Genomic DNA, 27,787 nt, shown 5'->3' with positions numbered 1-27,787 from the left:
ATATCCTAACAAAGGCCTTATTGCAGAAGATGCATACCATAGTCAGCTGCATTCATCTTCCTACTTGAAATTTTCTATAGAATGTACACTGATATGTGGAGGAATTGGAACATTTCAGACTGGCTAATCAAGATGACTGATTATGTGCAGACATAGAAGAAGCCTGACATTAAGGATGTTGCATTGCTGGAGTGAAGACAATAACTGCACCAATAGTCAAATGAAGCCTGCAACGACAGCCCGAACATATGACTTTTGTGGATAGTGTGGATAGTGTGGATTCAACCCCTCCCTGGTTAAATGTGAACCTCCCCACATTTAGTGAGAAGAAACATTAGCCCGGGTGACCATGCTCACTGAGCCAGAAAGTGAGGGAAATCCACAATTTTAGAGGTGTCACCAGAATAAGGATTCCACAATCAGACAGTGGCCCTATTCAATGGTTGCAAAACCAGCAGTAGGACAAAAGGGGATGTCAACAAGTCAATTTGGGAAATTTAATAAAGCTGATCAGCCACTTTTCAGGTGTTACTTGTTCTTAACGTGTCACGACCCAATTAAAAAAAACACACCTGGCAGTTTTGGTTCTGACAGTGGCTAATGTGCCAACTTCAAGTAATTTTCATTTACTCCACTACTACTACATTTTGACTCAAATTCAAAATAAAAACACTGACCATTTGCACAGTACAAAAGTGAAGCCAATTAAAAAACAAAACACTTGTTTTTTTGGTGCACAGCAACAGATTTTGTTCTAAAAGTGGTACAGAATGAGCCCAAGTACAAGTTCAAGATAGGTACAAGAACTTGGCGCTACTGTGCCACTTAAAATAATGCATGCAAAACTCCTTCTCAAAATTTGTCTGTGCCAATTTTTATGAATTCCAGGGAAAATATTTATATTAAAGAATGAACACAGAAGCACACAAAGTACACTAAATGGCATACAGGAATGCTAAACTCAAACCACTTGTGAACCGCCGAACGCTGCAAAATCACTTGCCGGCGGAAGAGGTCCCCCGCCGCTTACCGGAGCCGTCGGCAAAGTCAAACGGATCCTTTTCAGTGCTGTGCATGGAGACGAGTGAGGGGAAGATGGCCCCCAGCGTCTCCATGATACTGCAGGGCGGAAGCGAAATAACGTCACTTCCACCCATAGCTCTTAAAAAGGGCCTTTTTTTTTATTGCATTTTAGTGTAAATATGGGGCCTTTTTGAGCCCAGATCTCATATTTAAGAGGTCCTGTCATGCCTTTTTTCTATTACAGGGGATGTTTACATTCCTTGTAATAGGAATAAAAGTGACAATTTTGAGTTAAAAATATATTATATATATATATATATATATATATATATATATATATATATATATATATATACACATACACATATACACACACACACACACACATACACACACACACACACAGTAAAAATAAGAAATAATGTTTTTAAAGGTGCCCCATCCCGCCGAGCTCACGTGCAGAAGTGAACACATACGTGAGTAGCAACCGCATATAAAAACTGTTCAAACCACACGTGAGGTATCGCCACGATCGGTAGAGCGAGAGCAATAATTCTAGCCCTAGACCTCCTCTGTAAACGCAAAAGATGCAACCTGGAGAATTTTTAAAATGTCGCCTATGGAGATTAAGGGTAAAAGTTTGTCGCCATTCCACGAGCGGGTGCAATTTTGAAGCGTGAAATGTTGGGTATCAATTTACTCTGTGCAAAATTTCACAATATAAAAAAAAAAAAATTGCGCTAACTTTACTGTTTTATTTTTTTAAATGCACTTGTAAGACCGCTGCGCAAATACAGTGCGACAAAGTATAGCAATGACTGCCATTTAAAAAAAAAATTATAATGTTTGGGGGTTATAAGTAATGGACTAGCAAAAAGAAAAAAGTTTTTAACTTGTAAACACATCAAAAAAAAAAAAAAAAGGGGAAGGAGGCCCGGTCTTAAAGTGGTTAAGCTATCTTGCAAGCAATTTGTCAAACCTCAGGAAAAGTATTTGTACAGTCGACTGACCATTCCATAAGTGCTCTACTAACCTTTCTGCGTTTTCTTTTCAGCAGATGCTTGTGAAGCCATGTAAATGGCAGCAGCTGCCACCGATATGGGACTGCGTCCGGGAACTAAGTCCAGCTCCACAGCCTTGCGTGCAATGTAAGTCGCAGCCATCTGTACTTGTTTGGTCAGGCCCAGGTTTGAACAGAACCTGGACATAAAATCTCCAGTTGTAATTAAATCCACATTTGTTTCCAAAGCTTTCAAGATCAACTTGAAGCATCTGCCAATTTCTTTCTTGGAGATTCTTGAGACAGCGCAGATTTCTACAAAGTAAACAGAGTAATTACACCACTGTAGTCCCTTCATAATGACAACCTTTCAATAAAAAAAAAAAAATCATTTTTCAGGTGGGGCAAATTAAAACAAGGAAGAAAAGTGTTATGAGATACTGTCAAAAGTAGTCACAGGTGATGTTACAGAATGTTGTGCTTACAATTAGTCACTATCTGCACCAATCTAGAGAGGATGTGGAGACATGTAGAAGTGAATGACATCCCCTCCTTTCTCTTCATCCCACCAGCACCTAACCAGTCCTAACAGACTTTACTGTGCTTACCTGGTGAAGCATGATAAACTCATCCAAGTCCCTCATCACTGCCAGAGGCCCCCCCCCCCCCCCCGTGCTATTGACAGGACATCCTTATTCTAGGTCCGTGAGATGAATAAAGGGGATGCCCTCTACCGAACAACCAATAGGAAGTATCCATGTTACGCAGGCAGGGATGACATTGACAGCCATAAGGACCCACAGGAAGAAAATAGAGGAAAGAAGGATTGGGCTGGCACTGCCATGTGACTGTGGGGATTCAGGCAAGTAAAATTAGCATTAGGTTTTTTTTGTCGTACTGTTGACATTTAAAGTGTTTAACCAACTGATTATACCATGCCCTCCGTCACATAAAAAGCTGTATCCTAGTGCCTTATTTTTATTTAAAAAAAACAAAAAAAAAAAAAAAAAAAAAACAAACACACACACAAAAACACACACACAAAAACACACACACCTGATTCAGCGGAAGGCAACAAATTCCCTATAGCATGATCCAATTTGCTCCAGCGGGGGGAGGTTGGGCGATTTCCCCCGTCCAAATAATTCAGTCGTCTCTCTTCCGCCGAACGAGGCCAAGACAAAAAAGGCAAAATAACCCGATTTAAATGAAAGGCCGACACCACTTTTGGCAAAAGGGATGGAACCGGTTGTAATACGACTGTCGTGGTGAAGGCTCAAGTACAATTCCGTGCATGAAAGGGCTGCCAACTCAGACACCCTTCTATCCGAGGTGATAGCCTTCAGGAAGGCCAGCTTGTGTGACAGCAAGTCTAATGAAATTTCCTAATAGGTTCAAATGGTTGTTTCTGTAACACAGACAGCATCAAGTTCAGGTCCCAAGGACACATAGGTGACCTAGTGGGGGGGGGGGAAGCAAGCGAGTTGCCCTCTGCATAAAAGGTTCGGATCAGTGAATGGGAGGCTAAAGGCTTTTGGAAAAATACTAATAGGGTTGAAACCTGACCTCTGATTGTACTCAAAGCCAAATTTGATTTCCAAAGCTGACTGTAGAAAAAAAGAGAATTCTCCCAATCACACATTTCCGAGGATGCCATTTTCTGGCTTCACACCAAGCAATTTAAGTCTTGCAGACCTTATGATAAATCTTCGTAGTGACAGCTTTTCTAGCATTCACTAGAGTAGACACCACCGGTCCCAAGATGCCACGGTCCTTTACCACCCTGGCTCTCAATAGCCATGCCTTCAAATTTAGAGATTGTAAATTTGGGTGGAATATAAGACCTTGGAGACAGTAGATCGGTGGGCGACATAAAAGCATCCATGGCCCTTCTATTGTAAGTCTCGCAATCTCCAGGAACCAGGGCCTTCTGGGCCAGGCTGGTGCCACAAGAATGACTGAAGCCCCTCTCTGAATTCTGCACAACAAATGTGGAAGGAGAGGGATCAGAGGAAAAGCAAACCAGGGAGTAGTGGATCCATGGAACCATCAGAGCATTTGCCAGATCTCTTTTTCGAGACAAACTGCTGTAGCTTGTTATTGAACCTGGATGCCAGTAGGTCGACCTCTGGCCATCCAACGTTGGAAAATTTCCTGGAACACCTTTGGGTGTAGGGAACATTCCCCTGGGCAGATCTGCTGGTGGCTGAGGTAATCTGCCTTCCAGTTCTCTACACCCAGGATATGGACTGCCAATATTATTGGCACGTTGTTCTTCCCATGCTAGTATGTAGTTTACCTCCTGCAGAGCTGAACGACTCCTGGTACCGCCTTGGTGGTTTATATAGGCCACTGCATTGTCGGATTGAACGGATGGGGTAGTTCTGAAGCTCCACCGTCCAGGACCGTAGGGCCAGACGTACTGCCTGTAATTCTAGGATGTTGATGGCAGAGTCTGCTCTGTCCCTGACCATTTCCCCTGAGCCGGTCTACAGTCGCTCCCCAGCCTGAGAGAGACTGGCATCTGTAGTTAGTACTCGACAAATTACGTGGAGAAAGGATTGTCCCTTTCACAGGTTCTGATCCTGCAACCACCAGTTTAGGCTTAAGCATGCCTAAAGTGAGAAGCACATTGGATAATCCAGGGCTTTTCTTGCTCTATTCCAAGCCAACAAGATGTCTTGTTGTAAAGGCCTGGAATAAAACTGGGCATAGGGCACCGCCTCAGAGGATACCATCCTCCCTAGAAGACTCAGAGAGCCAAATGGAGGGTTGTCTGGTGCCCCTTATCTGACGCACCTGATCCTTCAGGGCACAGATCCTTACGGGTGGAAAGAATACTCTTGCTTGGACCATGTTTAGAATCAGACCTACATATCTTAGATTTTGAGCTGGTCTAAAGGCTGACTTTTCGGTATTTATGATCCAGCCTAAGCAGTTCAAATACCTCACTGTGTATATTATGCTCTGTTCTAGAGCTTGTACTGAGTGATCTTTGAGCAGGAGATCATCCAGATACCCGAGCACCAGGATCCCTTGGGCCCTTAAGCGACCAAGTACTAGCGCCAAGACCTTTGTGAAGACCCGTGGGAGCTGTAGTAAGTCCGACGGGTGGACCCACAAACTGAAAATTACATTCTTCTACTGCAAAACGTAGGAACCTCTGATGAGGCTGAAAGATGGGTATGCAGCCTTTATATCGATGGAGGCTAAAAAGTCTCCCCTCTGGAGTGAGGTTACTACTGAGCTGACAGACTCCATCCAAAAGGACTGTATCAAGAAAGATACTTGTTCAGGGATCTTGGGTCCAAAATGGGCCTTGTGTCCCAGTTTAGTTTGTGAACCATAAATAGGTTTCAGTAAAATCCTGTGCCCCTTTCGGATACCGGAACCTCTACAAATCACTCCTTGATGCACTAGATGTATTGCCTGAAGCTTATGTTTCTTTTTGGAGGATCTGAGGGAAAGCTAGATCTTAGAAACCTGAGGGTGGCAACCCTCATAACTCCAGCTTGTTACCATGAGATATAATTGGGGTGACCTGTCCTGAATTGTTTTCCAAATGTCCGCAAAGTGCAGCAGCCAAACCCCACCCTATGGAGTGGGGGCGTCCCCTTAAAAAGGAGGGCATGATGCTGGTTTTAGAGGAATTTTAGACCCAGAGCCTTTTCTGGTCCTGGCCTTATGGCTTGCCCTTGGTCCTAGCGCCCTGTTGGTAGTGGAACAGCCCTGACATTGAGACATTTGAGGAAGCAGTGCCTGCTCTTTTAAACGAGGGACGTTTGGTCTTTTTATTCACAGGAAGTAGAGAACTCTTCCCTCTGGAAATCTTTTGGATTTGTCCAAATGATCACCGAATAAACGTTCCCCTGAAAATGGGAAACCAGCCAATAACTTTAGCAGGAAGCTCAGCTGACCAGTTTTTAAGCCATAAAAGTCTGTGCATATGTACAGACAAGAGAGCCAGGCGAAAAACCTGCTGTATTGAATCTTTTAAAGCATCAACAGCAAAACAGCACTCAAGGAATAGCTGTCTTACTTTCAGGCAGATCATCCTCCTGGTTAGGCCTATCAGGCCATTTGACCTCATCCATTATGGACTGGCAAATAGCAATTGCTGGGGAAAAAAAAAAAAAAGGGGGGGGGGGTACACTTTGCAAACACCCACAGCTAGCCCAGAACTCCCCTGTATGGTCATCGCACACAGGTGTCCAGCCCTTAGCTGGCATCACTGATTGTTACAATCACTGGGACACCCCACAATAATGAAAGAGGTTTCACTTACCTGTCCAGGCACCAGCCAACTTAGAAACGAAGGGCTCAATCTTCACCCTTCACGGCGGGTTCCTGTCACTTGGACCTTGAAGGACTGGGTACCCTCTCATGTTTATGGTCCACTCCCTTGGACCTGTGCAGCACCCTGCAGGAAATGCCTTAGCACTGTAGTGTCCAGGATTTCTACTCCGCAGGGTTCAGCACCCAGAGACGTTACAGGCAAAACCTTGCCGAATCGTGAGTCTTTGCGAGGCTTGAGTACTATTTATCTAAGCATAAAAGACAAATGGATCATCTGATTGATCAATCCCTTGATTCATTTTTGGAACAGTTTGTAGGGCTAAAACATGGAGCTCAGAGAGCTCAAACAAACTGTGCCATCCACCTTGCAGACACTGGTAAAAAACTGAAGTGCTTCCTGTATGGGAGGGGTTATATAGGGGATCACTTCCTGTCTGAAGACCGTTGGTCTACCAGTGTCCATTCACCTAATGAATTATAACCAAGCAGGTAATTTATACAAGCCTGTGTCCCAAGATGTATGAAAAAGATGTACTACATTGAACCACTGGATGATCTTTGAAACACGACTGTTTGCACTAATATTTTGGGACATTATCATATTTTGGACTTTTAAGCGTTCATTTTTTGTACTGTATGATATTAGTATAGAGCGCTGCACATCATTGGTATTTGTCACTGTGGGGAGTTTGATCACTCTTTGTACTAGCTGCTGTGGTCCATTATAAACAAAAACAAAACACACCACAAACACATTAAATTGGTGCCAACACTTCCACCATAATCTTTGCGAAGATGCTTGAGGAAGAGGAGAGACCGAACGGGAGGGCCCTGAAGATGCAATACTACCCCCTGTCCTGATTGCCAAACGTAGATACATGTTACCGTAGCACCAGCATCACAAAAGTAAGTATACGTCCATGAGATCTATGGATGCTGGGAAGAAGTTTCCTCACTGAATAAATGGTGTCCATTCAAATTTATTGGACCGAATAGACCAGTTCAAAATTTTTATATTCAGTATTAACCAGAACTTCCCTGATGGCTTTTTGACTAGCTACATGTGTGAATAAAACCCTAGACCTTCTTCCCGGGGAACTGGAATGATTAACTTCTGTTGCAGATGTTCTTGCAAAAGGGACGTCATTGCTAGAGATTTTTCTAGATCCCTGGGAACCCGTGTTACGTAAAACCAAGATGGCAGTGTTTCGAAGAACCTCGAGGACAAAAACGCACTGGATGTCCTTCCCACAGTGGGGAGGGGATGACTGTAGCCTTCCTTCCACAATCAGAAAACAGTCAGTCAATGGTTCTTTGCGGCTTGGATGGGGGAACAGAACACCCCAGTTTTTCCATGACCCCTTTGGGACCACCAGAGTCTGTTCTGTCCAGTTTTCTTTGAACCCTCGGGTCTAGTGAAAAGGACGCAAATTTTTCTTAGCCTGCGGGGTAACTTTCTTCTTGGCTGGAAAGGCCTTTTTATCTGCCCTTCTGTCTAATACAGCGTCAAGATCAGGGCAAACACCAGATCCCCCTCAAAGTGAAGTTCACACAGCTTTGCCTTAGAGGCTGAATCGCCTGACCACGTCTTAATTCAGCACAGAGTATTGTGGGTTAACTAATGCTGAAGATCTTGCAGACATCCTCATGGATTCTGCTGAGGCATCTGCCATGTAACATACTGCCTTTTGCAAGGCTGGCAAAGTATCCAGCAAATCTTTGCGAGAGGTCTCCGCTTCAATATGGTCTTTTAACCAGTGCTCCAAATTTCTGGCTACTACAGTTGACGCCATCACAGGTTTGAGATTGGCTAGCATAGAATCCCAGGCCTTTTTCAACAGGGAATTAGCTCTTATCCATAGTGTCTTTCAAGACACCCATGTCCTCTAAACGCCAAGTCGGTATTTTGCAATACCCATGAGAAGGCTGCGTCAAGTTTAGGTCTTTTTTCCCCAAACCTACGCACTATGCTCATCGAAAGGGAATCTGCTTTCAAGTGACCTGGAAAAAAAGGGAAACCCTTTCCAGGTCTTTCCTTTCCGCCTTTATAGCCTCTGACAAAGATTTGTGCACCGTTAACACAGGATGCTTGACCTCGTTCATACCGATACATTTTGTCATGCAGGGATAATTGGGCCTCATCGTCCTTGATGTTCAAGGTGGCATGTATAGTCTTCAATAGGTCGTTCACCTCTTCCAGGGATAGCCTGTAGAGGGAGGAAGATGCCTTCTTTAGCCTTCTCCTTCATCTGACCCGAGAGAAACACTTCCCTCCTCCTCTTCCGACTCACTGACCACCGTAAGGGTTGAAGTGAACACGTGAGGGCTGGATGAAGAGCTACCCCTAGACTTTGCCACCGGACGTTTATCCAGATAAGAATATAAGGACTGAAATGTGTCTGCCAACTCTTTCTGGAAAGAAGCGAGCATCTCACTAGGTTGGGCAGAGGAAGTTCCCTCCTTGACTAGATCTGTTTTGCAGGACCTGTATCATGGCTTGGTCCAATAGTCCCTAAGGGAGGCTTTACATGAGGGACATCTTTTTGGGGAGGAGGGGGAAAATGTGCTTGGTCTTTGGCTTTTTCCTGAGAGACAGCAAGCACACAAATAAAACGCTATGTTCAGGTCCCCTCCCCAGCAGACCCAACACCAATAAGCAGTGACAAAACACCCCACAGCATCACTGTCCTTATAACGCTCCCAAGTGCAATCACCTCAGGAGCGTGATGCAGGCTCCCCTCCTCCCCCCTATTATGGGAGGCAGTAAGGGAAACAAACATAGCCCGGGTGCAAAGAAATGACAGAGGCCACTACTGTCTCTCCTACTTGGGCCTGGCTGGTGCTTGTGCCTCCCGTCAGCAGTTCCACTGGCTCCATGTTGCAGAAGGCTTCAGACATTTGGTAGATTTTTACATTTTCCCAGTCCTTTCGCTGCAAGGACTGGAAATGCACCTACCATGGTCACCTCCTCCTGCGTTCCAGCAGCCGGAACAGGATGCTGCCGCGCACCACCGGAAGTCCCACCCCATCCGTCAGGGTACGTCGCCCACCATGCGGGACCCGGAACAAGTGGAGGCTTGGAAGGATGGAAACTGTGCTGCTTAGTGCAGCCCCAGAACTCAGTCTAAACCATCCAGTCTATCAATGCCAGACCCTTCGTCGGCCTCCATCTTCGCCTATGAAAAAGAGTTCCCTGCTGATTCTTTGGTTGCACTACCTTACAAGTCTGTAAACCACAATAAGTACAGACATAAGAAATTCTTCGTTCAGGTCTGATGCAAAAGTATTGAGGCCAGACAGCCAATCAACTAGCATTTTCAAAAAGGGCCAATGGCAATCCCTATACATGACAGTTATTTTAGCTACAATTCGGCTTTATTGTTCAAGCAATGTAGCACCACCTGATACTGTGTAAAAGTATATTACACACATCAGCCTTTATTTTCATCTGGTTTGGATAAATGTCCCTATACTAAGACATTACACCTGAGGAGTTTACACTATTCTGCCATCTGTTAAATATTCACATTACATGCCACAAATTGTGTCTGTTTTGGTACCTACAGCTGAAAGTTTACTATATTAATGAGGATATTAGGTTAGCTTTGGAAGTAAAAGTGCCACTTAAAGAGTTTTTCAAAGTTCTGATACAAGGGCACAAGACTTCAGACTTCGCACCACAACATGACCAAATATTTATAACAAATGGAAACCAAATCGCTGAAGAGATATTCAGTGCTAGGAGTTGAACCACTCTCGCACAGTACAGTCCTACAGGGGAGGGGGACCTGATCATTCTGCCCCAGCAACTAGACCATTAAAAGAAGCAGCACAAGACCTCCTCTCTGCCACTCTCCAATCAGGTTTTCTTTCACAACAGCAAACCTAATTGGCTCCTTGCGCTGCTTTTCCTTTCTCCAGTCTGCATTGTTGTACAGGGACTGTAAGCAGCTGATAAAAAAAAGTTAAGTTTAGGAACTTATGCAGCTTGTTTTTAAAAAATAGATTGAATAATGTATTGATTAAAGAGCTACATTAATCTGTGCCTTTTTTATACAATTAGAGCTCAGCTTTATGCCATGCATCTTATACAGCTACTGAGCAATAATCAATTACCAGTACTATTTAAAATGTATTTCTATAGCTCTCACTGGGGACTAAAAGCAGGTGAGCAAGCCATTGTGGGCACATTCAACTGACCCAATTAACGTGTTTGTTACCCCAACATTTTATATTCCTGATAACTGTCTGCTGCATCATGTACTTGTGTGGATTCCTGTGTGAAATCCCTGGCATTCCGGTTAGTCCCTCTGCTTTCCCAGTAAAGAAACTGACCACATCAAGAGAACACCGTGGTCACTTCTCTAGCTATGCTGAGAACTCTGCCTGCTCTCCTTCAATGAGCAGACTTGCCCTGGCACACCCACCTTCACTGGGAAGATCAGCGTGCTGCTGTTTCTCCTCCCCAACTCTTTGGCAGCCAAGAACAGAGGGGGAAAATAATAATAAATATACACACACACACACACACACACACACACACACACACACACACACACACACACGTTTTGGCTTTTATTTCCGTTTTAAATGAAAAAAGGGTTGTTTTACAAGGTGAGGGTTAAACACTTTAACCTACCAGAATGTATTTGGAGTTTTAAAGGAAACCGTGATACCCAGAGGAAAAATTCAAAAAAGCAAAGAGGGATTGTGCAAACGCTATTCAGTTGGTATCCTGGTCAGGATATAAATAAAGGACCCTAGTTCTACAAGGCAGAAGGGCTAGCCACTAAGCCACAGGGACTGTTAAAACCAATTATATATAAAAAAATAAAAATAAATACCTTTAAATGTTCTAGGTACACCTTCTTGTCTACATGCTATATACAGACAAGCAGAGGCAATTGCATCATTGGCTCTCCCTTTGAGGCTTTTCTGCTCATATACTTGTTTAAACAAGTTATTAGTCCGATCCTATTAAAAAAAATCAAAAAAATAAATAAAAAGAATTAGGAGATTTTCAGCATCTTTCATTTGCATAACAACTTTACCAGACTTGTACTTACAATTATATTACGTGGGAGGTTTATTCTGTCAGCCATTGTTGTGATTTCCTTAAATGCGTTCATCATGGCTCTGTCTGAACTGCTCATTGTTCTGCGATTCTGATATTTGGAGTTCCCAAATTCATCAAAACTAGCTGCTCCTGTTCCCTGTGTATCAGGATTAAAACAAATACAAAGAAAAAATTTAACTAATAAGAATGCTTGTTCCAAATATCCCTGCTCTGCCTGGACAGCCATCAAAAGGGTTAATTCAGGTTAATACACATTTCAAAGAGTGGACAGTGTAAATGTTCCCATATCTCTCTATAGTGATCTCTGTACATCAGCCGGAGACTACAAGCACGCTGCATTAGTTTGATGCTCTGTTCAGGTTTCCCCATCATCGGGTGCAAGTCACAAGTCAATAAAATAAACCACAGAAATAGAGATTAGGTTTCAATCTATTTCAAGTTAAACAACAATTTCAAGTTAAAAAATAAATAAATAAAAAATTGCCCACCCTATACAAAATTGGTGGTTTTCAAAAAAAAATAAAATAAAAAAAAGTCCCCTACTTTAGTTGAAATTAACTGAGATGGATGATAAATTAGTAATACACGAGAAACATGTTGCAAACAAAACTGACAATCAATTAACTTGAGAGATGCACAACCTTTGATAAAACATCACAAAGCATTAGAAATGGTACCATAAGAAAAGCAAAGATTTGTCAAAAATCCCTTTGTGTGGGTCACATCAAGCATCTTCAGAAAGTTTTCACCAATTTTCCCTAATCATGCATTTACTTCTAAAATACATTCTAGCAGGGCTGGACTGGGACAAAAATTTGGCCCTGGACTTCATCAAGACCGGCCCACTCCAATTTTGAAAACACGCACAAAAACAGTATGCTGCGCACTTGCATGAGAGTGACGTCATCACGGCCCGGCTAGCCACATAGCAGGAGTATGCAAACTCAGAAGGAAGACCAGGTGAAGGGGGAAGCCCCCGGCAGCAGTGACAGCGCACTACTGGAGGGCTTTGCTTCAAAGGTCAGTTTGTCATCTGACAATAAAATCGTCCCCACACTGTAAGGGCTTGTTTAGGTCCAGGCAGCATGAAACAGGAAGATTTGCTTACTTGATCCTCCATCCTGTTAGACTGGTGCTCAGAGTCTTCTCCCCCCATGCTCCAATGTCTTCTGATGTCATCAAGACTGATGCAGAAACCATAACACCATTTTTCCCATTGGGCCCCCTTCATTCCATAGGGTCCTTCTTCTAGGCCCCCTACATACCATACAACCCCTACATCCCATAGGGTCCTTCTTCCCATTGGGGGCCCCCTTCATTCCATAGGGTCCTTCTGATAGGGCCTCTACATCTCAAATCTTTATGCCTTAGGACCCCTTCTTCCCACAAAAGCCTCTTCATTCCATGGGTCCCCTGGTGATCTTTTATTTTCCAGTCCCTCTCTACCCCCTGGTGTCCCCCTGTCACCTGCCCAAAGTCTGGCTCTGCATTATATATTTTAAAATAAACAACTAATGCACACACTTATTTTTGATCAACCGCAGTAGTGAGTAGCTGCCAACATCAAACAGGTTAACACAAATCCACAGATAAATTGCATTTATAGAAAAGGATGTGACGCTAACCAGAATAACATAAAAAATCCATTTGGTGCAAATAATGATTCAAATAATATACAAAATCCAACATAGCTAAAAGTACATCAAAAGTGTCAATTAATATTGAAATGTGCATAAAAAAAATTTCAGCAAAAAATTCATATATAAACCATTCATTATAAAACCATTATAACCATTGGATATAATGGTTTCATAATTGCAACCATTATATCCAAACTATGTCCTTGGTATTAAAGCGCAAAAAGAATGCAAAAAAAAAAAGGGGGGTTTTAATTATAAGCATGGTTTTATATATGAATTTTTTTTTATTTTTTCAATATTTTTATGCACATTTTTATATTAATTGACAGTTTTGGCGAACTTTTAGCTACCGTATGTTGGATTTTGCATATTATTTTAATCATTATTTTCACCAAATTGATTTTCTATGTTATTTTATTTAGCGCCACATCCTTTGCTCTATATATATATATATATATATATATATATATATATATATATATATATATATATATATATATATATAGCTATATGCAGTGTGTAGATAGATATGCAGTGTGTAGATAGATAGATATAGCTATATACAATATATATATACAGCCATATGCTATATACAATATATACATGTTATTTTATTTAGCGTCACATCCTTTGCTCTATATATATATATATATATATATATATATATATATATATATATATATATATATATATATATATACAGCCATATTCTATATACAGTATATATATATATATATATATATATATATATATATATATATATATATATATATATATATATATATATATATATATATATACAGCCATATGCAATGGCTGTGCTGGGCCGGCCGGTTACCTGGGCGGGTTCCAGCAGCACCACCATCCTCCGGCCTCCCTCATCTGCCAGGGACTTCTCTGCCTGTCGGTGTCGGCTGCTCTCATGACATCACACGGCGGCCCCGGCTCATTTAAATTCACAGCGTCCGTTACCACGGGGGCCGCCGGAGATAGCCGAGTTTTCATAGCTGAAGAGCTGTCGGAGAGGAGGGGGCGGGGGAAGCCGAGCGGTGACGAAAAAGGACGAATGTGGGCCGGAGGTGGCCGAAGATCTGTGCAGTGTTCTGCAAGCACCGAGTGGGGGCGGAAAGAGCCGAAGTGCGCCGCTCTGCGCTCGGAAGTACAGCGGTGCTCAAATTAATGGCCGCGCGAGTAGCGCAGCCATTAATTTGGCAGGCTGTCACTGAAACCGGCCCACTGAGCCATCGGCCCACCGGGAAACTCCCGGTAGTCCCGATGGCCAGTACATGCCTGCATTCTAGTGATTTAATACCCCTTTCGTTTGCATGATTGAAAGCAATTGAAGACAATGGCTCCCCATGTTGTCCAAGACTATGGAGGAGGAAGAAAGCAGAGAGCTACTGCTCTCTTGCATATCCCTGGATTGAGATTATGCTCCACTAAGTAGTGAGACTGAATTGTTCCTCACAAATACAATGACATTCCTGTCAATGCCTTTGTGATCATCTTGGAAGATGAAATGAACACCTATGGTAATCTTGGGTTCATAAAAGTCATTACCTTGCCAATCATTGTAGTCAAGTCACCCCCACTTAGCAGTGGATTCTGAGTGTCTCCAACTCGAGATGGATCTTTAGTAGCCTTGTCATTACTGAAAGTTCGCCATTCAGACCCTACATCAATCACTCGATCACCTGAGAGAAGGACAGGTTAAAAGATAAAACAGGCAAAAACTGCAAGAATTACATTTCACAATGGCAGGAATGATCAGTACTTATCTAGCGCCTTTTTCTGTAGCTTTTATTCCACAGTGGAGAGCTCAGAAGAGAATGTTAAGTGGAATTTTACCCTCAGTCAACATTAACCATTTTTAATCCTCATGCTGCTAGCTTTAGTAAAGAGATAGTAGGGTAAATTTACTTTTTTTTTTTAACCGATTTCAGAACAAAAAAAAATTGTGTGTCATACATAACAGAGTTTTCACGGGCAAGAGGGGGTTCCCTCAGCTTAGCATGCCCTCCTGCCTATCTAAACTAAGGGCAGATGGATTCCAGAAGTAAATGCTTCATAAATCATCTGCCCTTACTCAAGATGGAAACAGCTAGAAATGTTATTTAAAGTGATTTCTCAACAAAATAAAAGCATGGAGACCTGGATGTATGGGGGAGTTTGCTTTGCATATAAAAATAAAGTTAAACAATTTTGGTTTGTGGCCCTCTGACACAGTTAAGGTCCACTTTAAGCTGCCTATACACTGGCCAATCAAGCTGCCCTAGACAACAGTTGATGTGGTAGGTTTCATGTGCAGAATTCTGAACGTCTTTACACAACTAAGAAGTAGATGGCAAAGCATTTTGGGCATGTGGGGGAACGTGGAATGTAGGTTGGAAGAAACGCACTTAAACATTTTAAGTTTGACATATTGAACGGTTTCCTGGAGTCTATTAGTACAGCAACCAATACAGTATCCCAGAAAACACTGCTGCATTATTCTATAAAAAAAAAAAAAAAAAAAAAAAAAGAAAGAAAGAAGTTTCTACCCACAGACCCTCAGGCTACATTAGAGTACCTCTGGTTAAGCTTAAAACCGAGAACAAGGCACTACAAATGAATAAGGCAAGTAGTAGCTGCTGCCTTTTAAGACTCAAGACTCCAGGAATCAATTACTTGAAATTTTCCCAAGTAGATTTCAGGACAGCAGAAGGCAGTCATACAGCTCTATCAGAAGATGCATGACCCCCCCCCCCCCCCCCCCAATCAATGGGGATTCCAGATTCATAGGGATATACCTATATCTGCTAGTACTGAAAGAAGATTTTACATCTAGCCCATCGTTCAGGGAACACTGCTGTTGTGGATCGAGGGGCGGTGCGGCTCTTATTCTGGGACGTCATATTACAGTGTTCCAGAACGGCCATGCTATGTTGCTAGGACACGGCGCGACCCCAATCTCTGTAGAGAGCCATGTCAGCGGCTCTTTAATCATGTGATCGGCTGCGTCCAATCACAGCCGATAACATGTAAACATGGAGATGCTAGTAAATGGCGCTCCTCGCCTCACACAGTGTGGCGCGAGGAGAGCCGATCAGCATCTCCACGTAGGGGGAACATCTACACATGTAATCAGGGCACTGATCATCAGTGCCCCGATTACAATATAGCGCCAGTGTCACCAGTGCCCACCATTGCCGTCTATCAGTGCCACCTAATTAGTGCAGCCTCAGTGCCACCTCATCAATGTCCACAAGCTCAGCCTATCAGTGCTGCCTCAGTGTGAACCCAGCCTAAACTGTACAACTCGGTTGAACAACATAATGAAATCTATTAGGTGGAGGGAAGTAAAAAAAAAAAAAAAAAAAAAAAAAAAAATATATATATATATATATATATATATATATATATATTGTGCACACACACCCTTTAGACTAATACTTTTGTTGAAACACGTTTTGATTTTATTACAGCACTCATTCAGAACATACATTTGGTAAGAGTATGGAACATCATGATTCGGCAATATTGGCCCACTTTTTCCAAAAATTCCAAATCGGTCAGGATTGTAAGGCCATCTCCTGTGCACAGCCCTCTTCAGATCACCCCACAGATTTTCAGATTCAGGTCTGGGCCATTCCATGCTTGAAACACTTGCTAGAAGCTGCAGCATTTTGCTCCTGGTGTCCCCCAGGGCTTGACATAGGCAACAGCCGTGGCAATGTTAAAGAAAACACGCACATGCTGACCTAGAAGATCCTAACAAAGTTAGAACCAGAGCAATGGCCATTAATGCTCACCAATTGGAGCATTTTGATGCACCAGGTGCCTTGCACCGGCTTCTGCAGAGCCCTAGGCACCAGCATCCATGGTCAATCTTGTCTACTGAAAAAGTCTCACAACAGCCCCCCGAAAGTTTGTTCTAAAGTCACCAGCAGAGATCTTTTCACCTGACTGGGAATCTTTACTTTGAAATCCAAGCACTCAAGCTGTTGATCCCATATATGCAGAATGAACTGTTGGTGTTGCGGACAGCAGACCCAGCGATGACATTGCCCTCCTAGATAATATACAATTAGTTTGCAACGTCAACATAATTGAATATAGCTTTGTAACTTTTGTGAAGAAAAATCTTTGTGGACAGAATTGGATTAACTCATAAAAAGCACACATTCTGGAAAGGTGAAAGGTTTGATTTCTGGAAAAAACTGCCTAGATTTTTCAAACGCCTCTGCTCTTTTGAAGTAGCATAAAATAGAATGGTGTTCAGATAAGGAAACAGACACACCCTGTGACCATAAAGGGGCTGTGAAAAAAAAGGCTATGCCAATAGTTAGGGCTCTGCACTGTAGACGAGATGCCTGTCCCTCTATTCTCACAGCTGGATGTAATTGCTTCAGATTCCTAAAGTATGGGAATATGCAGGTATGAATCCTTTAAGTCTATGGATGCCATGAAACAATTTGGTAAAAGGATATGCATGACTGAGAAAATAAAGTCCATGCAGAGCTTCCCGTACAGCATAGATTTGTTCTGTGGTTTTAGATCAAGGATCACACAATAATTCCCTAAATGTTTTACCCGAAAGATACAAAGCACAAAGACAAAAACAAACAATAAAAAAACCCTACCCTGAGGAGCGCTTGGTTTTCATTGCCTTTTTAATCGGACGTGTGGTCTAGGATTGCTTCCAGCTCTTGCCCATAGGAGGCGATCCCTTACAAACAGGATGCCACACTATTTGACCTTACAAGCCAAGTAGCCTGGTAAAGTTTTCAGCAAGCAGAATTGGTCTAAGCAAAGCAGACAAATGAACTCTGCAGAAGCATCAGCAATATAGTCAGTCCTCAAAAGTAGAAAATTAATCCAAAGTTTATTTAGGAAATCTTGCCTCAACATGAGTTTTTAAGTGTCCTAAACAACACTCAATTAGGCAAGATTGATTCCTAGGACCTTGCCAGCAGGGAATCCATACTTTTATCCACAGCATTTTTCAGCATGCCTACATCTCCGAAGGCTAGGTCAGCTCAGACAATTGGGGAAAGTCGCTTTTAATTCAGACATCTTCCTCCATAATGAAGCTGGATCATCAAGGGGGAATCTCCTTTTACGGGACTTAAGTCTTTCAGGATGCAGAAATTTTGCAGAGGAAGCTGCCCTGCACATGCTGTAAAGGGAACAGGAGCAGACAGGCAGTACTGACTCACCTCAAGCACATAAGAGGGGAGGAGGATCCAAAATCAGGCATCACTGTGCACAAGCTAGCAGCAGCGGGGGCCAGGAAGGTGCTCAAATAACCATAAAAGGTAAGGGGAACCACACTTCCAGGGTCAGTACCTAAAAGCATAGCTCTCCCACACATTTCCTGCAGTGCTCCTGCAATGCCAGAGGAAACCTCAATACTGAGGGTCTGTGGGAAGGAGCCTCCTTATAAAAAGAATGATATAGCAGTGTTTCCTGGAAATTGTGAAGGAGCTACAAGGAGCTGAAGGGATTTGGGAAAAGCTTCAGTTCAATTAAACTCATTCTGGAACAGTCCAGAGTGCTTAATCTGCATTTAAGCTGCCACCTAAATTTTTGTGATCTGAAGTTCCCATCAGCTTTGTGAATCAGAAACCAATATTCGTTACAACTTCTTCATAAACATGAGAAACATGTCGTTTCTCTTGTCCATGCAATGTACTGCAGTAACTAGGCGCCAGAGGAAGGCACTACTGATGAGGGGGAGCGGGGTTCCAACACAGTGTCAGTTCCGAGACAGTCTTCAGTGTGCATATTAACTTACATTACATCAAGTTCTTCTTTCAAGGGATTTATTCAGGTCATTTTTTTAAATAATGCTTTAACCAGTTTTCTACCAGAGCCAGAGTTCAGAAATCAGGGGAGAATAAAAAGGTGCCTTTTACACTTCTACAACCCTGAAAGTAGTGTGACTGACGTGACTTTAAGCAATGCCTTTGTCATCTTGAGGTCTATGGCCCTAAAGTGGCATCAAAGTCAGACCAAAGTAGCGCAGAGACTACTTTGAAGTTGCTGCAACTTGAAGTTGCAGACATGATCAGTATTTATTGGCAATCATGGGGTATGACTGGTCATGTGACTTTGCAGTCCCAAGTCACAGGACAAGTCACACAAGTGTGAAAGGGGCCTTAGTTGGTATAAATACACTGAGAAATTTGTCTAATTACTGACATATTCAATCATGTCATAGTTCACAGACGATAGTATAGATTTGACTGTTACAGGAAGGAATGCTACAGTATGTTTCAGGAAGTGTTTACCAAGTAAAGCACCATTGTGTAAAGTCTGGTGTTTTCCTTCCTCTATTAATACACAGGCAAGTAGAGATTTTAAGTTAGATGAACAGAAATTACACTTGCTATACCTTACTGATAAAAGTCAAAAATGGAAGAAAAGCCTAAATATATAGATTAATACCACATACACATGATCGGAATTCTCATCGGAAAAAGCTTATGGTTTTCACGGAATTCGGCTCAAGCTGTCTTGCCTACACACGGTCACACCAAATTCCGATATTTTATAACCTTTGTAACGTACAAACGGGACTAGAAAAAAGAAAGTTCAATAGCCAGTTGCTTCTGTCTCGCAGTTGAATCTGAGCATGCATGATTTTTGGCATGTCGGAATTGCATACACACGATGGGAATTTCCGATATCATGTTCTCAATTTTCCCGACGGAAAACTTTCTATCGGAAATTCCCATCGTGTGTATGCGATTTCCGCTAGCCAAAAATTTATAGAAAGTTTTCCGTCGGGAAAATTGAGAACATGCTATCAATTTTTGGCTGGCGGAAATTCGGACAGCTAAAATTCAGATGGAGCATACACGGTCGCATTTTCCAATGAAAAGCTCTCATCTGTCTTTTTCTGGCCGGAATTACGATCGTGTGTACATGGCATAAGTGCTTACCCCCCCGAAGTGAGTGGGACTCTATGGGTAGCTCATAGTATATAGCGCTGTTGTCAATGTTTTAATTGACTCCGGTCACATGATCCTGCGACTAGGGAAGCAAGCTACAACAGCTCTGTATACTATGAGCAACCCATAGACTCCCACAGCCCAGCTGTCTGACAACGGCTGGTAGCTGGAGGATCATGTGAATGGACTAAAGATATGCAAGATATAAATATAGATCCAAGATTGTAAGCTCTAACCTCCTGTATTGTAAGTGTACTGTCTGCCCTCATATTGTAAAGCGCTGCGCAAACTGTTGGCGCTATATATATATATATATATATATATATGAGCCTGGGTCTCATCTTTAAAGTGGAAGTAAAGCCGAACTACATTTTGTTTACTAAAAATAGTCCCTCCACCCTAAGTGGTTTAGAGAGAGAGAGAGAGAGAGAGAGAGAGAGAGAGAGAGAGAGAGAGAGAGAGAGAGAGAGAGAGAGAGAGAGAGAGAGAGAGAGAGAGAGAGAGAGAGAGAGAGAGAGAGAGAGAGAGAGAGAGAGTGTGTGTGTGTGTGTGTGTGTGTGTGTATATGTGTATATATATATATATATATATATACACACACATATATACACATATACACACACACACACACACTCTCTCTCTCTCTCTCTCTCTCTAAACCACTTAGGGTGGAGGGACTATTTTTAGTAAACAAAATGTAGTTCGGCTTTACTTCCACTTTAAAGATGAGACCCAGGCTCCTTCAGAAAAAGTTAAAAGTCAGCAGCTAGAAATACTGTAGCTTTGACACTTAATTGTCCAGGGATCCTGAGATGTCAGCACCTCAAGGCGATTTTTCAATCGGCTTTGGGTGCAGGCACCGGCATTTGTAGGAAGGGAAACAAGAAGTGAAGCATGCGCAAGCTGTGCTTCGCTTTCTGAATGGTCCCGCTGTCTTCTGGAACCTGTGTGTCCCAGAAGGCAGAGAGGGAGAAGGAGGGGGCCAGAAATGTTGTAGATTGTTGATCTTACACGAAAGTGAGAGTGGGTACCTGTCAAAACCAGGTACCTGCTCCCCCCCAAAAGTGCCAAATGTGGCAGTGGTGGCGGGGGGAGGGGGAGGCAGCGGAAAATCAGCAGAGCTAGTAAAAGCATTGATACAAAAGTGAAACCTGTTTGCATTTTTGCATCAATGATTTTACCTTTTAAATAAATGCGAGTTCAGTATTAGTTAGGGTGGTGAGGTTCTGTCATTTAATATTGAGAATAATGCACCATTGGAGGCATTTTCTCTTTTCCATGTCATTCTAAAGTGGAGCCAACTCTGAAGCAGTCACATTGGAAAGATACTGCATTTGGTGCAGAGTGAGCTATACCTTTACAAGGCTTACCAGGAACTAGCGAGTACCAGTGGGGAGCTATCCTTAGAGAATTGCACTGTGTGCAAGGTGCATGACCCCCTGGCAGGGTCTTACAAGGAGGTGAGCGTGCATTGCACTCGGTGGTGGGAGCACCTTAAGTGGTGTGAAGTCACAGTGAAGCACAATCGCAAATCTACCCACAATTTTTTCACTTTGATAAGAAGATTTATTACTTTATATCACCTTTGGACTTTTATGCAATTGTATGCACTGTTTAAATATTATTGTTATATTCGTCACTTATTAATTTATTAGCAGCGCGGTTACGTTCATTTATCCGATTCTGATTATCTGTGGGAACACATAGCAACAGCAGCAGCCATTTTCATTTTATTTCATTCATTAAGTTTGTACTATTAGACAGCGGTGTACAGCTATTCTAATTATTTTGAACCCTTTTAAATGGCATACGAGATCAACCCCATGTATTGGTTATTGTACAAAAAAAAAAATTCACTTTATGTAAGTGGATGCCGTTTTAGAGTGATAATCCCTTCCTTACAGTGAATATGTCACTGCTTTATATAGAATACACAGTCAAATTTTACTTCTAGCATAAAGAAAATGCTGAGGGAAAAAAAGGCCAAAAATGTTTTGTTTTAGGGCCTGTGTCAACAGGCTTTGAGCATTACATCAGTTGGAGACGCTCCTAAGAGCATTTAGCCTGCTTCAAGTCAAGGGCACATAAGTAAATCTCTAGAAAAAGAGTAAACAATTATTGCTGAACAGTTTTCACCTTTGCTCTGGTGAAAACGCTAAACTGTTGCATCTCCCATCACTTTCCATCTCGGAAAAATTAGTTACTTACCAGTAGTAACATCTTTTCCAGGACAGCCATCTGAGAAAACACCGCTCAGCCTAGATTTAAAAAGGCATGCTTCCCCGCCAGCTCCTCAGTTCTTTAAGAGCATCTCCGGCCAGACAAAAACAAAATCATATACCATAAATAAAATTACTTTTTGATTGTTCCCGAGTCAGGAACCCAAAAGGTAAACCAACCAGGGTGGGAACACGGTGCTGTCCTTAAAGACTCCTGGAAAACACATTAAACGGTAACTAATTTTCCCATAGCGTCTTTCAGGACAGCCACCTATGAGGATAAGCAAGCACTTACCCTTAGGGTGGGACTGCGGCTTACAGGACTGTGTCCAAAGAGCTTGATCCCTTTGCTGACAACAAGATCAGACTCTAGTGTCCGGTAAAAGGTGGTAGAGCCGAATCACATTGCCACTGCACAGATCTGGCATGGAGTAGCATCAGCTTCTCCGAGATATCCCTACATATAGGCTTGTTCGACTGTTAGTTTATGCCATCTTGCCCAGGTCCTGCTAGAGATTTTAACCCTTCCCTTAGTCCCTGCAAAACAAGGAAGGAAACCCATTTCCAAGAAAACTCATTGACACATGAACCAAAGTTCAAAGGAAAGTCCCACTTGGGAGACTGCCGACCTAAAATTGGTCCAGTTGCCACAAGGTCTCCAAATCTCAGGTAAGTGGAGAAAAGCGTGCAAACCCCATTTTGGTTCAGGCCCAAAGAGGATGTTTTTGGGCGGAAGCCAGAGTTCTCAGAGGAAACTTGAGATCCCAGGGTTAACTGCCCTATAGACGGTCCTCCTGCAACCACCTCCTCCAGAGAAATTTTGTAATGAGGCCTACTGGATTCACCATCCATGTCTTCTCCCACTTCTAAACAAGTGTGCGAGAAACCTGTGCATCTTACGAGGGACTGGTCACCCAGTGGCCTTTAACACTGATGCCATCTAGGGGGGCTACCCCCTGATAATCGAGCCCTGGTCACCAGAGGTCCCATTTAGTTTCCTACATCAGGTGCATACAGATGATGTGGCCATCAGGCACCATCCAGCAACCCTGTAACTTCAAAGCACTAGTGAAACATGCAGGGTGCTAGCGTGGTTGGCATTTGAACTCATGACCTCAGTGTTTAAGGCAGTTTAAGTGCAACACCTTCAATGTGAGCTGTTCAGTTGAGTCGACTAGGAGAACCTGAAGATTTTAGGCGAGCTGGTTTACTGGTCCTACACAGGCAAAGTTTCACTGCAGTGCCTATAGTGCAGACTGTGAGCTAACCCTTCTGGTTCATGAAAGCCTGCCACCCAGCCAATATGCCAGGTTTATCAAATGTCAGCATGTTTGGGGCTTGCAAGATACACAGGTAGAACTTACAACTTGATGCAAGTACTGGAATGCTGGGGATCTGAACTAAGCACCAGTGTTGCCAGGCAGAATTCCACCCAGGCCTTCTGCCCTGGATAGCCTCACCCGAGTCACCAGAAGACCACTCAGGAAACGGACTCTCAGCCCCATTGAATCAGTGACCCCAGACCTGAAGCGTTAACCACTGAGCCACTGCATAAAGTGACTTGTCAAAAGGCCAGAAGGAGCCGAGATGAGGACAAGATCCTATGTCTCCAGGAAGACTCCCATGGCTGCACTGGTTGTGAGCTATGACTGCCTCACCATTGTTGCCTTTTGGCGGCCAGCCTCATGCTTTACCACTGTCATTTCAGCCATACTCCTCATGCTGAGAGAGAGAAAAATGTTTCCCAGTCACCCAGTACCTATTGGTTACAAGGGGGGGAGAGAGAGAAATCACTCAAAGAATGTGCATGGAAGTACAAACACTTTAGGCTTACCTGTGAGGTGCTGGTGCCCGCTTCCGCTGCCTGTGCAGGTGTCGCAAAGGAGTCCATCCCACCCCTCTGCTGGCTCTTCCCTTTTTGAATACCAGCATCCTTGAAACATTTCCCACTGCCCTGTTCCACCAGCAGAAGGTACAAGTGCTGTTCAGTACCTAGGACACACACAGCTTTCCCTCACTGGGATTTGAACTCCGGTCCCCTGCAACCAGAGCCCTTAGCCTCTGAGTTACCATTTGCACCATTTAGAGACTGTAACCAGAGTCTTCGGTGCCTGCTTATGAAGTCAAAAGCCCCAGAAGTGACCCTGCTGGATGCTAACTGTGGGCCAGCTTGGAGCACAGCAGCTCCGCCCCCTCTTTACCCTACGGGGGGGGGGGGGGGCACGCCACCATTGCAACCTGTGCATATGGGGCTGACAATCACCATGGTCCTGGGGACAGCAGTACTTCCCCAGTGGAGGCTATTGTGTTTTAACTAAAAATGGAAACTTCCAGTCCTCCCGACTGAAAGGGGGTGCTTAATTGACTGCTCTGGTGGACAGTTCAACTTTTGAATTTAGATCTTAGTTCTGCCTCGAAATTATGTTAACATCCTTCCGTATTACAGAACTAATCTAGCAACTGATACAGGAGGTCCCCTAGTTACAAACGGAGGGAGAAAACAGGAAGTGAGAGGAAATCTACCCCTAGGAAGGGAAATTCACTCCTGTTAGAGTTAAAGTGGTTGTATACTCTTTTTTTTTACTTTTACCTACAGGAAAGCCTATAATAAGGCTTACCTGTAGGTAAAAAAAAAATTATCTCCTAAACCTTTACGGTTTAGGAGATATTCCCCTCGGTATGCGCCGCTGACTGCAGCGGCGCATGCGCACGAGGGGATTCTCGGCCTGAAAATCCGGCAGTGTCCGGCCGGCCGGAATGAAATCTCCCACGCGCATGCGCGGGAGTGACGATATCGCGGCTCCGGCCACTCACAGCGCCGGAGCCGCGATACCCGGAAGAAACGCCGAGGGAGCATGTCAGCTCCCTCGGCGTGGATCGTGCCAGATGTCGGGGCCTCGTTCTAAGGTAAGCATTTCATAATGAGCTAGTATGCGGTGCATACTAGCTCATTATGCCTTTTGCTTTGCAGGTGTTAAAAAAAAAAATAGCGGGTTTACTACCGCTTTAATATAGGAAAAAAAAAAAGTGTCTCCTCTGATGCTTTATCACCAAGGCTTGTTTCCAAAACAACCCAAAATCCAACTGTCATTGGGACAGAGGTGAAATCTTCTGAACAGGGGCACAGACAGCAAAACAAATGTTACAGGGGTGTTAACCCTTCCCTATGTTATCCAAAAAACTTAATTGTTTTGGTTGAAGCTACACTTAAAATTAAAAAAAAAAATTAAGTGTTTCTGACTTACAAACAGATTCAACTTAAGAAGAAAACTACAGACCCCCATCTTGTTTGTAACCCTGGGACTGCCTGTATGTTCAAAATGTTCTTACAAGCTCGCGGAGAGCAAGGACTGATGTGAATGTACAATATACTGTATATGTAAAGAGTTGCGTAACTAGATGGCTCTATAAATAAATGCCGATATAGATACAGTGGAACTTAAGTATTTTTTCAACTTTCCATCTATCAAATATTCTGCTTTCATTTTAACTTTGGATAGGAAAACTTTTTTTTTATGCCAGTAAATACCTTATACACTTCAATTCCTTCTTGTCTGGTAAAAAGCCTAGGCTTATGACACCATGCACAGCTCTGACTCGCCTGAGAGTTTGACAGGAAGGGGGGGGGGGGGGGGGGGGATGAATCATAAGAGGGCCAATAAAAGCTGGCAGTGCTGCAGGTGTGCCTCTGTGTGTAAATCCAGGAAGTGGACAGCAGCGTCAGCTGCCCACAGTTAAAATGGATGCAGCTAGACTTAGTGGAGGGCGATTTCTGCAGTATATTTGGCAAGTACATAAATCACAGTATAATTATATATATATATATATATATATATATATAATATTATGCAAAGTGGTTGGAGGGAAGCTTCAGAATGGCACAGAAGCTTTTATTACAAATTATGTGAGCAGACTGCAGTTCCTCCTTAATAAACTGGTCGCATTAAATGCATTTCCTAGTCATGGTTTTAAGCCTATATTCGGATATTGATTTACTTTATAACACGGTCAGAATAACTTACCTACAACTAATCCACACTCAGAGCAGATCATGTCCCCGGCTCTATAATCTTCCACAAGCAAAGCATCAGGGTGGTTTGGACATGTGACCCTTGGATCCACACTAAATAGGGTAAAAAAATAAAAATAAAAAATAAAAATAAAAAAAACACATGCCATTAAGGCCTTTACACTTACGTCTGGTAGGCGTTAAAGAAAAAAACAGTTGAGCAGCTTTAAAAAGTGTTGAAACGGGCAATGAGGAGAAATTTCACCTCCCAGGTAGCTGCCTGTCAATCACCATGTGAAAATTGGTCCATCATGGATCACTTTTCAGAGGGCAACGTAGGTGTAAATGAGCCCAAATGGCTAACAAAGTAAGCCATTTTTTTGCAACTGTAAAAAGACAAATACTCCTCAAAAGCATACACAAGGACTGATATAAAAGTATACTAGGTTCAAGACAGATTCACATTACTTCATGGTTCTTACTTCTGCTCATATTACTGCTTTCACTGAAATATCAATGCAAGTCTGATATGAACATGTTCTCAGGGTGACCAAATAATATCTGACAGAGTAGGAAATAAGGGAAAGAATAAGCACTTCTTTCAGAAAATTATCACATACAAATTATAATTTTTTTGGTGAGAAACAAAGTACTAAATGTGAACCAAAGGAGAAAAGCAAAAACAACCAACATTGTTGTAGTCAGACGCATTAAAGCGGAGATCCACCCAAAAATGGAACTTCCTCTCATTTCTCTCTTTTCAGATACTAGGGTATGCTGTGCTCACTTCAGGGAGATAAGGCCACGGCAAATTACATCAGCAGCTCGGCTCCCTCTTCCCCCCCACACCAGTAGGAGAGTGCAGTGGTGCCTCTTGCATGAGCAGTAGGGATCCAGCGTCAAGCCATAATGCTTCACTACCAGGTTCCCTTACCGGCAATAGCAGCACCTGACAGCTTATGGAAACAGCTGCAGTGCCGACATCGCTTGTCTCCAGGACGGGTAAATGTCCTATTAAAGTCAGCAGCAGCAGTATGCGTAGCTGCTGGCTTTTAATTTTTGCAGGTGTGGGCAGACCTATGCTTTAAGGCCGCATTCATACTTAAAGGGGTTGCAAAGGCTGGTGTTTTTTCTCATCTTAATGCATTCTGTGTGCAGCAGCCCTCCCAAATAGTTACCTGAGCCACAACTGTATCCAGTGATGTCCACAAGTCCCTAGTTTGTTCAGGAATCTCCCTCCCGATTGGCCGAGACACAAACAGCATCACAAGTATAACATGTTTATTTACTTTTAGTTTATTTTTTTTATTTTCTTGAGACTTTACAAATCAGTTTAAAGGTCTGGTAAATCTTACAGGCTGTGCCGCACTGTCTGCATCAATTAACGCAGACAGGCTGCAGGTATACCACCATAGGAAGCACACCGAGGTGCCAGGAGTGCCAGTGAGGAACTTGATACGGAGAGGGAGGCTGTTCCGTAAAAAAACTAGCAGTTTTTTTTTTTTTTTTTAAACCAAGTACAAATTAGGTTTACAATCACCAACAAATACAAGGCCCCCACTGATCCCGTGCTCTATGGTTTGTCTAA

General features: G+C 42.9%; 1 protein-coding gene across 1 annotated transcript in view; it reads right to left on the bottom strand.

Annotated features, from left to right (window-relative positions):
• The window catches only part of GTF2B (general transcription factor IIB), a 43,704-nt gene that overhangs the window by 1,992 nt on the left and 13,925 nt on the right, over positions 1 to 27,787 (bottom strand). Inside the window, exons 2-6 of the mRNA XM_077452957.1 lie at positions 26,213 to 26,313; positions 14,597 to 14,730; positions 11,386 to 11,532; positions 11,164 to 11,293; positions 2,057 to 2,338 (exon numbers count right to left, since the gene is read on the bottom strand). Of these exons, the coding sequence (XP_077309083.1) occupies positions 2,057 to 2,338; positions 11,164 to 11,293; positions 11,386 to 11,532; positions 14,597 to 14,730; positions 26,213 to 26,313 (794 nt within the window). The remainder of the gene's footprint in view (positions 1 to 2,056; positions 2,339 to 11,163; positions 11,294 to 11,385; positions 11,533 to 14,596; positions 14,731 to 26,212; positions 26,314 to 27,787) is intronic.

This window comes from Lithobates pipiens, unplaced genomic scaffold (assembly GCF_037356315.1).
Source record: "Lithobates pipiens isolate NorthernLeopardFrog02 unplaced genomic scaffold, aLitPip1_a1.2 Scaffold_23, whole genome shotgun sequence".
Taxonomy (NCBI): domain Eukaryota; kingdom Metazoa; phylum Chordata; class Amphibia; order Anura; family Ranidae; genus Lithobates; species Lithobates pipiens.
The sequence above is the reverse complement of the archived record's forward strand: the minus strand, read 5'-3'. Positions and strand labels throughout refer to the sequence as shown.